Source organism: Xenopus laevis, chromosome 9_10L, assembly GCF_017654675.1.
Source record: "Xenopus laevis strain J_2021 chromosome 9_10L, Xenopus_laevis_v10.1, whole genome shotgun sequence".
Classification (NCBI taxonomy): Eukaryota; Metazoa; Chordata; class Amphibia; order Anura; family Pipidae; genus Xenopus; species Xenopus laevis.
Genome location: NC_054387.1, coordinates 110,468,145 through 110,482,499, shown reverse-complemented (window position 1 = coordinate 110,482,499; position 14,355 = coordinate 110,468,145). Strand labels below are relative to the sequence as shown.

Sequence of the window (14,355 nt, the reverse complement as noted above, 5' to 3'; positions counted from 1 at the left end):
GTTTTAGCACTCTTGGCTTATAGCCTATAAATGTTTTTATCATACAATAGTCCAGTAGCTTTTTTGGCTCAAGTCCCCTTTTGAGTGCAGAAATTTGAGGGTCTCCTCTTAGATCTTCACAAGATTAGAGAAAATATGACAATTGTTGCATTAAAGGGATTCTGTCATGAGAAAACATTTGTTTTTTTTTCCCCCAAAAACACATCAGTTAATAGTGATGCAGACTCCTGCACCTAAATCCATTTTTCAAAATAACAAACTGATTTTTGTTATATTTTGAAATCTGACATAGGGCTAGACACGTTGGCAGTATCCCAAGTGTCCTCCGTTATGTGACTGGTGCTCTCATAAACTGCTCTGATAAACTTCAGACTCTGTTTACTGCTGCTCTGCTCTCCCCTTCCCCTAGCAGCCTATCAATAGAACAATGAGAAGGTAACAAGATAATGGCTCCCTGACACAAGATAACTGATCCCTGGTAGATATGAGAATAGCACTCCATAGTAAAAATCCAAGTCCCACTGTGACTCCTTCAGCTACATTGAGTAGGAGCCTGTCTGAAATTAGTTATATAATGAAGTTCTGGCTCTGTCTTAAAGCATAGTACCAAAAAAAATATACACTTCAGGAATAAAATTTTATAGGGTAGAGTGAATTATTTGAAGAGTAGTAAAAACTACACCATAAAAATCATGACATAATCCCTTTAACCATTCCAAGAATATCCTTACTAGTGGGCCAGACTCTAATTTGGCAACAGTAGTGCTATATTTTTAGGCATTATTCCTTTTCTTCAGTATATTTGAAAAAATCACTGCGTATTGATGTTTTTTTTTTTTCATCCATTCGCTAAGTCTTTTTCAGTTTAACCAACTGCTTGCTTCAACATCAAAGTGTATAATATAGCTGCGGACCAGATGTGCTCCTCCACCGATATGGGATGCTTTACCTGGACACCTGTTTTCCAGAAGGTTCCAAATTACAGAAAGACCATCTCCCTCATACTTGATATATTTTTTTTTTTTTTTTTTTTGAATCTGCCTTAAAATATTTGCTCAATATAAATGCATATGCATCATTTTCATTTCCTGGTGCGAAGGGGGTGTACATTTACCCAGATTGACCATTGCATTTTATGCAATTTGTTTTTTTTTTTATCTCAAGGCATCTTTAAATGAATTGTATATCATGCTTAGGTGTGTGATGGGATGTTTGAGGAGCTGGTCTTGATGTTTGAAACTATCCTTTAATATGAATTTACAAAGATAATCTCTTTATGTAGAGTCGAACAACTCTGAGCAAGGCTCTGGGTGAATTTGTGATGGCCGTTTCTATTAAAGGTGTTGTTCACCTTTACGTTAACTTTTAATATGATATAGAGTGATATTCTGAGACAATTTGCCATTGGTTTTCATTTTTTATTATTTGTGGTTTTTGATTTTTTTTTATTCAGCAGCTTTTCAGTTTATTACAGCAGTCTGGTTGCTAGGGTCCTAATTACCATAGCAACCATGAATTGATTTGAATATGAATAGGAGAGGCCTGAATATGAAGAAGAGTAATCAAAAGTTGCAAAAACAATACATTTGAAGCCTTAGAGTATTTGTTTTATAGGTGGGGTCAGTGACCCCCATTTGAAACCTTGAAAGAGTCAAAAGACGGTGGCAAATAAATCATACACTATAAGACCGAAAAGGCCAATTGAAAAGTTGCTTAGGATTGGCCATTCTATAACCTAATACAAGTTAACTTAAAGGTGAACCACCCCTTTAATGGCTTTAAGAGGGTCTTGGATGATTTATTGGACAAGCATAATATCCTAAGCTATTGTTAATAATTAGTATTGATATTGGTATATAGATGTCCATCGCTGGGCCCTCCTGCATTTAAAGTAAATCTGCTAGTATCCCTAAGCAGACCTCGATTGATTGATCGATTGGGGTGCTGATCCAGACTTCCCTGGAATTTGCATGGAATCATCAGATGAGCATACATTTAACTCAATTATTGACAGCCCACCCAAATGCAGTCATCTGAGCAACAGCCAAACAGATGGATCAGGGTATGAATTGGGCAACATGGTTACTATTGTGTGTAACTAAATTTGCCTCTTGTCATCAGATTTGTACTTAAAGGAACAGTAACACCAAACAATGTAAGTGTTTTAAAGTAATGAAAATATCATGTACTGTTGCCCTGCACTGGTAAAACTGGTGTGTTTGCTTCAGAAACACTACTATAGTTCATATAAACAAGCTGCTGTGGAGCAATGGCGGGAATTGAAAAACGGCTATATGGCACAGGTTAACTAATGGATAACAGATAACACCATTAGACAGACAGAGCTTATTTGCTTTCTGCTGTGTAACTTGAGCTTTTTCTCCTTTGAATGGCTGCCCCCGTTGCTACACAGCAGCTTATTTATATAAACAATAAGTGTTTCTTAAGCAAACACAGCAGTTTTACCAGTGCAGGGTAACACTGCATTATATTTTCATTACTTTAATACACTTTTTTATTTTTTGACGTTAATGTTCCTTTAACAGTAGTTCAACTACAGCTGAAGGTGATTCAATGTTATTTACTGTAGGTAGAACTGTGTGTGTGGGAGGATTTGAAGAATTCTGCTAGACCTTTGGACTGTAAGAAGTCTTGTGACATGTCCGTTTATGCAATTCCCCTTTGATCATAGTAGGCTTGCTAGCATTTCTGGAATTTTTAAAGGATCAATAATACTTGCAGCCATGTAGCTCTCTAGTTAATCTTGCTTTGAGCATAGTCCAGCAATATTTTCTTTCCTTCGTGGCCTTCAAGATGTTATATTACAAATCACCAACAACGTACCTAAATGGCTGACATGCTGGCAAGTCTATATTCCATAAACCATTTTCAACAACACACAAAACTACAGGTATGGGATTGGTTATCCGGAAAACCTGTAATCCAGAAAGCTATGAATTACGGGAAGGCCGTCTCCCATAGACTCCATTTTATCCAAATTATCCACGTTTTCAAAAATGATTTCCCTTTTCTCTGTACAGGTATGGGATTCGCTATCCGGAAACCCTATTTTATCCAAATTTTTTAAAAAATGATTTCCCTTTTCTCTGTAATAATAAAACAGTAGCTTGTACTTGATCCCAACTAAGATATAATTAATCCTTATTGGAAGCAAAAGTAGCCTATTGGGTTTATTTAATGTTTAAAGGATTTTCTAGTAGAACTAAGATATGAAGATCCTAATTAAAGAAAGATCAATTATTTGGAATACTTAAAGTCCTGAGCATTCTGGATAAATGGTCGCGTACCTGAAATAAAAAAAAAAAAGTACTTTGTACTTGATCTAAACTAAAATAAAATGAATCCTTAATGGAAGCAAAACGAGCCTATTGGGTTTATTTAATGTTTACATGATTTTCTAGTAGACTTAAGGTATGAAGATCCAAATTATGGAAAGATCTGCTTTCCAGAAAACACCAGGTCCCAAGCATTCTGGATAACTGGTCCCGTGCCTGTATTTGATTTTTAGTTCTCAGGTGAATCCATTTCATTTAATGATTAAATAGCGAGGATATATGGAAAGCCAGATTGTATCCAAGCTACTGTATTATTCTGTGGTATGAGCTGAGGACTCCCCTGGGAAAATATATATATATATATATATATATATATATATATATATATATATATATATATATATATATATATATATATATATATATATATATATATATATAATACACAAAAGCCATGAATATCCTGTAAATTATATCCTTATAAACGGTGAGTTCTGATGTCATCAGTTATAAACGGTGAGTTCTGATGTCATTTCTGTCACATGACTCACTTAAATTTGTGTATTATAATAAATAAAGTACCCCCAGTTGCAAAATATGAGGATATTAGAAGTTTTTTATATGGTCACGAAACACCACTGGAGCAATTGACCCAGGTGCTACCAATTGCAGCTGCATACAAAATCCAAAAAGGTAAGGTGCACACTGGGATCCTTTGTAGCTTTTTTTAAAGATAAATTTTATTCAATACATGTTAAAAGGAGGTCTACGTTTCGGTCTGTTCCTAAGACCTTTATCAAGACCAATTGGTTTTGATAAAGGTCTTAGGAAAAAAGGATCCCAGTGTGCACCTTACATATATATATATATATATATATATATATATATATATATATATATATATATATATATATATATATATATATATATATATATATATATATATATATATATATATATATATATATATATATATATATATATATATATATATATATATATATATATATATATATATATATTTAGACATGGTGCACACGGACAAACATAAAACAATGCCTGTGTGCTGGTTAAAGACAACAATAGTAATAATCAAAAAGAAAACCGCACCAAACAGGTCTTTATATGAAAAAAACAAAAGGTTTTATTTAATCAACGTTTCGGCTCAACAGCTGGAGCCGTCTTCAGGAACTAAAAGAAGTTCCTGAAGACGGCTCCAGCTGTTGAGCCGAAACGTTGATTAAATAAAACCTTTTGTTTTTTTCATATAAAGACCTGTTTGGTGCGGTTTTCTTTTTGATTATTACTATTGTTGTCTTTTCTTTTTGATTATATATATATATATATATCTAAGTTCTCTTAGATCTATCCTCGTGTTCCTAGAAATGTTTCGAAATGCCTGCAGCATATTCTAAATGTATACGAGCACAAATGATGCGCTGTAATGTAAAATATGTGTCTTTCTTTTTCCACTTGACCTGCTTGATATGTTTTAGATGCAGTATTTAACAGTCTTTCTGTATTTATAGGAGACGTTCCCACTGATGGAGTTCCGTTGTTTTCTGTGCTTCTGTCTGTGTGCAGTTTCATTGTGTTGGTTCTTCTCCTGATCGGCTGTATATCCTGCTGCAAAGAGACAGAAATAGACTTCAAGGTAGGAGCTTTTTCCAGATTAACTTGTCATTTTAGGCGACACCTGTCCTGATGGTGCAAAGGCATGGAGGAAGAAATAAACATCACATACTACTAAGCTACTTTGTGATTCACGCATGTTAGGGTTCATCAGGCCTAAAATATTGGCTTGTCAGAAGTAGTCTTTGTAGCTAAACAGCCCTGTTAGCTGATGGTCATACACTCATAGTTTGTAAACCTGTAACCACTGCTTCCTCTGTGCATTAAAGGTTAAAAATCTCTGGAAATAATTTAATGCTATCGTGGTATGCTCCCATTGCCCTGACATCCTACTGTCCTTATTTTAAATGAAATATAGAAATTGCCCCTCTAAGTTAGACGTAGGGATGCACCGAATACAGGATTCGTCCTTTTTCAGCAGGATTCAGCCTTATCCAAGTGCCTGGCCAAACCAAATCTGAATCCAAAAAATCACGTGACTTTTCGTCGCACAAACAAGGAAATCAAACATTTTTAAATCCTTTTTTTTTACTCTTTTCCCCCTAGTTTCCCTAATTTACATACGCAAATTAGGTTTCAGTTTGGTATTCATCTGAATCTTTCATAAAGGATTCTGGATTTTGCCAAATCCTACAATAGTGGATTCAGTGCATCCCTAGTTAGAAGGCAATAGGGGCATTGAGGAGCTTGTGCTTATGGTTTCCTGGTATTTGCTCAGCCATGACACCATTTAAATAGACACCTGTATAACAAGTCACTGCTATCAGGTTTCTATTTACTAATATTAATCACCCGTGGTAACTCAAGGTAGGAAGTCTTCTCATGCCAACAAAAGCAGGCACGCCCCTTCCCTGTGTCCTTTTTATATTTATGTACATTTATCACGTGCAATAGATGTAAGTTACGTATTCAATCATCAAGCTGGTTTATAAACTGATGAGGGTCTATTTCCATCTATTACACACTGAAACCATTTAGGTGTTATCTCAGGAAATGGACTTGGGTTGTGTTCTCTAATATGCAGCTAAGCTCCTAAAGATGGTCAAATAGGCCTTCTGGATGTAAGCTAATATTCATGAATTAATGTATTTTTCTTCCAAATTACGCTCATCAATCTATACATTTTTAAGAAAACAACATTTTTTTGTTGCACACTGACACATTACAGGTATCTGTATACCCACATCAAATTATGATTGTATGAGTGAATGAAGCAATCGTGCTGTTGGGGATCTTATTACGTTAGAATTGCTTGTAAAATAGCATTGCACCATAATGGATAAATGCAATAACCATTGAGAGCATGACTAGATAAAGATGTCACAAGAAAATATGCGGTCATATTGCACCTGACAAAAGTGCCATTTCCCCTTGTCTAATTCATAGACTTCGGAATCCAACCCTTGCTTTGCTGGTTAAGCAAGACTTTCTGGCATTACCTGTAGCAAGCAACACTTTCACTAAGTAAATTGCTCAAGTGTCTTGGAAGGAAGAGTATTTACATGTATATTTTAATGTGATGCTAAATATAGTTAGATGAAAACCTTTGTGTTTACAGTCACATGATCAACTTGCTAAAGACATATAGCATAAGGAATATCTCTCCAATCTTGTTGGCAGCAATGAATAAATATATTATTAGCCTAGCACCATATATCTTAAAAGGACATGTAAAGGCCATGCAGAACTCAAGCAGCTTTGTTTGTTTCCCTGTAGAGCAGTCGGCGGCTGTGTATAGATTTGTATTGGATTTTATTTTTGCTTTTACATCCCCTTTACTGTTTCCAACTCTAGCTGCAGGGACAAAAATCATGGGGCCAGATTTAAACTGATAAACTGGGATTCTATTTGGAGGATTATTTTGCTGCAGCCACTGGTTCTGCAGAGAAACACAATAGGAGGTGAATAGCCAATCACAGTCCTGCAGTCACACAAGCAAGGGCAGGCTTCAGCCCAACTTCCGATGGGTTCTTATCCTAAAGTTCAGTGTGCTGAGTGCCGCTGGCTCCCCTTCATGACCCGGGAAAGGAGGCAGCAGGAAGTGGAGCAAATGGGTGGGGACTAGTAGATTTTTTTTTTTGATTTTTAGACAATTCTCAATAAATCAGCCCAAAGCAACTTTCTATACTCTTTACTTTTACTGAGTCTTTGGCACCACCAGCTTTTGCTGTATGTTCTTTGGTACAGCTCTTTAAAAGATTTTGTGCCAATTTTACCCCCCAGCAGCCAATTGGATATTTGCTTTCATCTAAACCGAAAACATGCTGATTGGTTGCTGTTCGTAACTGTCTAGATCCTGTTTCAACATAAGTCGGCCCCTGTGTTTCTTGCAGTAGGTTATGTTACTTGAAGGAAAACATGCCTAATGCTGACTGCTCTGAGGGGTAAAGTCAGAAATATATCCACTAGATTCAAAGTGTTAACACAGAGAATTATTATTTAAGTGAGAGACTGATTCCTGGGCTTATTTTTTTCAGCACTTGAAAATACATTTTCTTTATTCTTCTCTCTTCTTTCCGGTTTTCACTTAAAAATGGGGGTTCTGCTGTACCTGAATTTTATTTATTTTTTGTTATAGGAATTTGAGGATCATTTTGACGAGGAACTTGATTTTACACCTCCCGCAGAAGATACACCTTCAAACCAGTCTCCAGCTGATGTTTTTACTTTAACCGTCCCAACCGTGTCTCTCTCTGTTCCTTCACAGCTGCAGACTGCTCAAGGTTAGTTTTGGGCTTGCTGATATCCGAATGATCAAACTGTTAATAGATAAGCTTTTTTTTTTTTTTGTCTGTGTGTGTGTTTCTCATGTAACCTTGCAGAGTATGTCTGTAGGGTGCAGTCAATTGAGAGTGTTAAGCTAGGCATACACTGTATACAACCTCATGTCGAAAAATCTTCATGACTTTTATGCCCATGTTGACATCTGGTGCCTTTTCCTAGCATTCATCACCTGTTAGTTTCCCTGTAAACACTGAGGGGCAGATTCACTAAAGGGGCGAAGTGACTAACGTCAATTCACCGATTTACTAGCGGTCGCTGGTGTAATTTTGCTAGCGAAGGCGATAGACTCTAGCTGTAATTTGCTCCCTTACGCCTGACGAAGTTGCGCTCTGGCGAAGGGACATAACTATGCAAATTCACTAAGATGTGGATTTTACTGAACGTTACCTCTTGCGCCAGACTTGTCTTCACCACCTCAGACCAGGCGAAGTGCAATTGAGTAGATAGGACCTATCCTGGCAAAGTGTTGCGATGTTAGCGAATCGGACGCTAGTGCAGATTCGATGCTTGGTGAATCTGCCCCTGAGGGTATGGTGAACTGAGAGCAATGCAAGCATCCACTTTTAGACAGGTGAATAAACAATTATGGTGGATCTGTGCAAATATGAGCATAACGGCAGGCACATATATTATAATATATTTTACACAAAAGCCATGAATATCCTGTAAATTATATCCATGACTAGTGATGTCATCCGTTATAAACGGTGAGTAGTGATATCATTTTTGTCACATCACTCACTTGTTGGCCTTGACCTTTTTATATGGTCATGGAACTCACACTTATATTCTGCTTAAAGGGGAAGGAAACCTAGTCGGCGCAAACCCCCCACCCCCCCTCCCGTTTGTTGCCCTCCCTCCTGGCCTACCCGTCCCGCTGGGCAAATGCCCCTAACTTGTTACTTACCCTTCTGCGCAGGTCCAGTCCAGGGAGTTCACCGACGACATCTTCTTCCACGCGATCTTCTTCCTGTTTTGAACGGCGCATGCGCAGTAGGATCATTTCGCCGGTACGATCTACTGCGCATGCACGTGACTTTTGGCGCATGCGCAGTAGATCCGTACCGGCGAAACGATCCTTCTGCGCATGCGCCAAAACGCCGTTCACAGCAGGAAGAAGATCACGTGGAAGCAGATGTCGTCGGTGAACTCCCTGGACTGGACCTGCGCAGAAGGGTAAGTAACAAGTTAGGTGCATTTGCCCAGCGGGACGGGTAGGCCAGGGGGGAGGAGGGAGGGTGGGCAACAAACGGGTGGGGGGGTTTGCGCCGACTAGGTTTCCTTCCCCTTTAAACTTGGCCTCTGGCTAACGTATAACACAACATCTGTATAGACTCTGCATTGATGTGAGCAGTACTAGCCATACCTTAGCTGGCCATCATCTCATGTACACAATCTCAATAATGAACCTTTTAAAAGTTTACACTTGATGTACATTTTTTTTTTTTTTTTAATTCTGACCTTTTAATAATGCTAAGAGCTTATGTGGATCTTATGCTCTCGCAATATTGAGAGCTTGTTGGTTAACTGCAGCTCTGTCTCTTGTTAAAAGGCATTATAACTCTTATGAATAAAGCCCGTTGTTCTTTGTTAAATACTGGAGATTTTTCTCATTCCATTGTTGTACCACCCCCTTCGTGCATTACAGTGCAAATCTGTTTTAATAAATTGTTTTTTGTTTTTTGTTTTTTCTTTCCTCCCCTAACACTTAAGACTTAACAAAGTACCAAATACCTCGTCACAGTCTGAGCTACATCCAGGAGATTGGAAATGGCTGGTTTGGGAAGGTAAGTGCATTACTTTGGACTTGGCATACTAAATATTTTCACACAGTCCTTAGCAGAATTTTGTGTGATATAGAACTGTAGGCACTGCCCTGAGGTTAAGCCATTCATTGCTGAGCAAAAATAGTTGCTGAGGTATAAATAGATTTTATAAGGTTGTTAATAAAATGAATGTCAATTTTAAAGGGGCGATACTCCTATATTTATAATCCTGAAAAATCTCTGAAATGCACTTCCTACCCTGGCCAAGCAAAAGAGCTACAGTTGAATTCCTACTTACATAGATGGCATATGAGTTAAAGAGTCTAATGTAGTGTGATTGATTTTGCAGCAGTCTATTGCTGTGGCCTTAGCATAAACTTTTATTTTAATGGAAACAAAAAATCGCAGATGAAACCTCTTTTAGTATGAGTTCTTCCTAAAATTGATGCGTTTTCCCCTATTACTGGCAATAATAGTGCAAGTAGTACCTGTAATTCCACTCTGTGTGTCAGGGTTAATTCTAGTGCCATAGGTACAAAAACGGTTACTTTCAGTATTGCTTTTATTACTAAAACACACACTGGTGTATTTATAAATCTAATACTTACATTGTTGTATTTATGCTCCACCCCCCCCCCCCCCCCATGGCCATAATTGTATTAACGGGACAAACACATACTGTATGAAGATCTTTTTTTTAATAAAATTGTACAGCAAAAAGAGTTTGAGATTTTGAAGTTGTAGCTAGTTATTTGATGAATCCCAATGCAGACAAACCGTGAGAGTATCTCTGCTTGTTCTGTATGCTTCCATGTCACTATGTAATACACTCCAAAATTCTATCTCAGGTGCTGCTTGGTGAAATCTATAGAGAAAACAGTGTCACAAGAGTTATTGTGAAGGAACTAAAGGCAAGCGCTAACTCCAAAGAGCAAGAACACTTTATAAACCATGGAGAGCCATACAGGTACGTTTACTGCTGGGGAAAATATGAATTTTGTTTCAAGGTGTAAACATTTGAAAGGGCTCATAGGTCAAAACACCTGAAATCAATGGTCATTATTTCCCATAGCAAAGTATGGGAAACGAACAATAGCTGTCTGTAGCTATCTGCATCTGAATCCAGCAGCTTCACTACGCTACTCGCTCTTCCCCCTGTGTTTAGGCACACTGGCCATACTACACTGTGTGGCGTTTGCAACGAATAGTCGGACCCGGGGGCTCAGTACTTTCCGACCACCTGCTGCAGCCTCGTAGGGTCATAGAAAACAGAGGTGCCTAGAGGTTGCCGCCACCGTCCCCTCTCCTTTCCTTAGCAGCCCACGTGACCCATGCAGCTTGACTGACTGCAAACCCGGAGCTCTGGAATCGGCATCTCTCGCTCCTGCTCTCTGCTAAGGATACTTCGGCTCCCCCTCTCCTTTATTCCCCCAAAGGGGGGGGACCAAGACGTCTATAGGCACAACTGCCACCTTCCTTGGGCTTTAGCTGTCAGTGCCAATGCGACTCTTGTAGCTCAGTGTGAGTGCCCAGCTGGGAGCGCTTCTTCACTTATCCGCTTTTAATAGCCAAAGTTTATATGTGCGACTCCAACTCCCTGTGGGATGACAGCAGCAAGGTCTTCATGTGATAGTTATTTAGCAGCTGCCCAGGCAGCTCTAGGTGTCGGTCCCGCAGGGGTTTGAGAACAGACAAGCACTTGCCCTGGCATCCCCCCAGCAGCTAGCAGGCGTCGCTCTGCTTTTCGGTCAGAGAGTAACACTCCTTGGATAGTAGGTTGAAGCTGTCCGTCTTCACTTCTGCCAGTGTAGTGGGCCCTGGATATGGGGTAGGGGCCACTGCGCCGAGAGGCCAGATTCCAGTTGCCTTTTCTGAAGAGGCGAGGAAGCTGAGTTTCGGTAAGTTATTTCTTAATAAAGGCTTTGTGATTTTGAAGTTTAATTTGTCTTGGTGGTTTTTTGTTTTTTTTTTCTGATGTATACAAACAAATTTTTTAAACAAATTTTTTTTGATGTTACTGGTCCCTTAAGGGGCAGTACACCCCCCTTGTTCAACATCATTGAATAGGGCTTGTGCTGACTTATATTTTAACTAGACAGGGCAAAGTTAAGAAATGAAGCTACTATGTTTCTAACTTCCTGCTCCTGCAAGATAAGTTAACAGTGTGCAAATATACCCCCTGTATCAGTCTTATCTGTAAGTCACAACATTGAGGTGAAGCGAAGGACTTTTGTTTTACAGATCTCATTGCGTTATAAACTAATTCAGTTAATTACAGGGAAGTTGGTAAGCATCCGCAATACTATGTTACTGTTTTGTAATAAGTGTTTTCTTTCCCAAAAATGTATTTTTAAACATGTTTAAGGCTATGGGCACACAGGCTGCATATTTTTGCTGGCTGAGCGAAGCAGAACGGCTCGGTGCCCCTGCTCCATTGATTTGAATCCGATCAGCCTGTGTGCAGTCACACACAGGCTGAAGAAAACCCAAATACTGACCTCCGCTTCAGCTCCACTGTGTGTGAGAGCACACAGGCTGACTAGATTCAAATCAATGGAGCAGGGGTACTGAGCAGATTTACTTCTCTCAGCCTGCAACAATACAGAGCCTAACAGCCTGTGTGCCCATAGCCTAAGCAGAAAGTATTTTCAGCAAAATTTCTATTTCTTCCTAGTGTTGAATGAAAAATAAAAGGCTTGTTTATTGCTCCTTAAATAAAAAGCTAGTGTATGTGATGCAGAGCAGCACAACCTTTTAAGCTATATAAATCATACCTCCCAACTGTCCCGTTTTTAGAGGGACAGTCCCTCTTTTGACAGCTCAACCTGCTGTCCCTCATTTGTACTGGAAAGTCCTGTTTTTTTCTGCACTGAAAAGCCAGAAAAAGAAACAAAGTTTCTAACTTAATTAGCTTTTGACAGAGAGCCCAGAACAGCCACAACAGAAGATAAGATACATTTGTAACAATTTAAATGTATCTAGATAAGCAAATAAGTAATTGTAACAATATAAGATAACAGGTCCCTTGGGAAAAGTTAGACTCACAGCTTAAAGGGAAATTCACCTTCATTAGCAAAACTAATTACAAAAAAAAAAATACAGAAAAATGTTCAAACTTTTAAAACCTGCGAAATTTTGTAAAATGAACATGTCAATGCCAGTTCCCATTTTGGGCGACTTTTAGGTGGTTAGCCCTTTAACTAAACATATCCAAAATCATTTTAGCCTTTTATAAAGTTTTACTTATCTTTTATTCCATTGTCCACTGTTTTTCAGTTTTCTTCATCATCCTAATATTGTGCAGTGTGTTGGGCAATGCATTGAAACCATGCCCTATCTCTTGGTGTTCGAGTTGTGCGACCTGGTGAGTAAATTTAAATGACAATAAAGTACTAAAGAGCATGGGTTACCAAATGACCGGATCTTGTGTTCTATAAGTTTTGCTTAAAGGGATACTGTCATGGGAAAACATGTTTTTTCAAAATGCATAAGTTAATAGTGCTGCTCCAGCAGAATTCTTCACTGAATCCGTTTTTCAAAAGAGCAAACAGATTTTTTTTTTATATTTAATTTTGAAATCTGAATTGGTGCTGGACATGTTGCTTTCCCATGTGCCCCCAGTCATGTGACTTGACTCTGATAAACTTCAGTCACTCTTTACTGCTGCACTGCAAGTTGAAGTGATATCACCCCCCCCCACCAGCAGCAGCAGAACAATGAGGAGGTAACCAGATAACAGCTCCCTGGTAGATAAAAGAACAGCACTCAATAGTAAAAATCCAAGTGCCACTGCAACTCCTTTAGTTACATTGAGTTGGAGAAAAAACAGCCTGCCAGAAAGCAGTTCCATCCTGATGTGCTGGCTCTTTCTGAAAGCACAATGACTAGGCAATTGTTTGAAATTGAAAAAAAATGCACTTGTTGGGTTAGGAATTACATTTTACACGGTTGAGTGAATTATTTGCATTGTAAATAATGTAATTTAAAAATAAAAACTACACCATAAAAATCACAACAGAATTCCTTTAATAAGCTAACATGTTATACACTAGTGTCACGCAATAATATAATCATTGCCTCAGTGTCTGCCTGTGTGGGGGGTAATAAATAGACTAGCACAACTCCATGTCTGTCTGTTTGCTTTCCAATTCTAAGCTCTCTGGCAGTGATCACCCACCAGGAGAATGCACAACTGAAGTTGGGAGCAGATCAGCTTCATCTGCATGTTCCTGATCAGTCATCCATGTCACAGAGCCAGGGACAAGGAGTGGTAGTCATTTTTTTTTTTTTTTTTCCTTTTTAAACGGTAAAATGTTTAATATGTTGAATATATTTTGTGTATTGTTTGGTAAATCTAAATTTGCTAAATATGTTTGGTTAACTGATGGAGGAATTCAGAAAGTTGCCATCCTTAATCTACTGTATATAATTCCCTGCACATTAGTTACCTGGGAGATTATCAGTGTGACATACTGAATCCAATAGGTTATATTTAGCATCAAGCATCATATGACATCTGCATACATTGATTAATGAAGGTGTTACAGTAAACATTACCGTAGTGGTAAGAAGACCTTTCATTTTGCTATCAGAGTTATAGGATCTGTTATCTGGAAGCCAGATATCCAGAAAGCTCAGAATTACTGGAGGCTGTCTCCAGTAGACTTCATTGTAATTAAATAATCCAAGTTTTTAAAAATGATTTCCTTTTTCTCTGTAATAATAAAACAGTACATTGTACTTGATCCCGATATAGTTAATCCTTATTGGTAGGAAAACAATCCTATCGGGTTCATTTAATGTTTAAAAATTATTTTTAGCAACCTTAAAGGGGATGTTCACCTTTAAGTTAACTTTTAGTATCTTCTAGAAAGACC

At 38.2% G+C, this 14,355-nt stretch overlaps 1 protein-coding gene across 2 annotated transcripts in view; it reads left to right on the top strand.

Annotated features, from left to right (window-relative positions):
- The window catches only part of lmtk2.L (lemur tyrosine kinase 2 L homeolog), a 44,505-nt gene that overhangs the window by 10,135 nt on the left and 20,015 nt on the right, over positions 1-14,355 (top strand). For both annotated transcript variants that reach the window (XM_018236416.2, XM_018236415.2), the window contains exons 2-6: positions 4,826-4,950; positions 7,507-7,651; positions 9,426-9,499; positions 10,327-10,445; positions 12,755-12,842. In XM_018236416.2, coding sequence (XP_018091905.1) covers positions 4,826-4,950; positions 7,507-7,651; positions 9,426-9,499; positions 10,327-10,445; positions 12,755-12,842 — 551 coding nt within the window. The remainder of the gene's footprint in view (positions 1-4,825; positions 4,951-7,506; positions 7,652-9,425; positions 9,500-10,326; positions 10,446-12,754; positions 12,843-14,355) is intronic.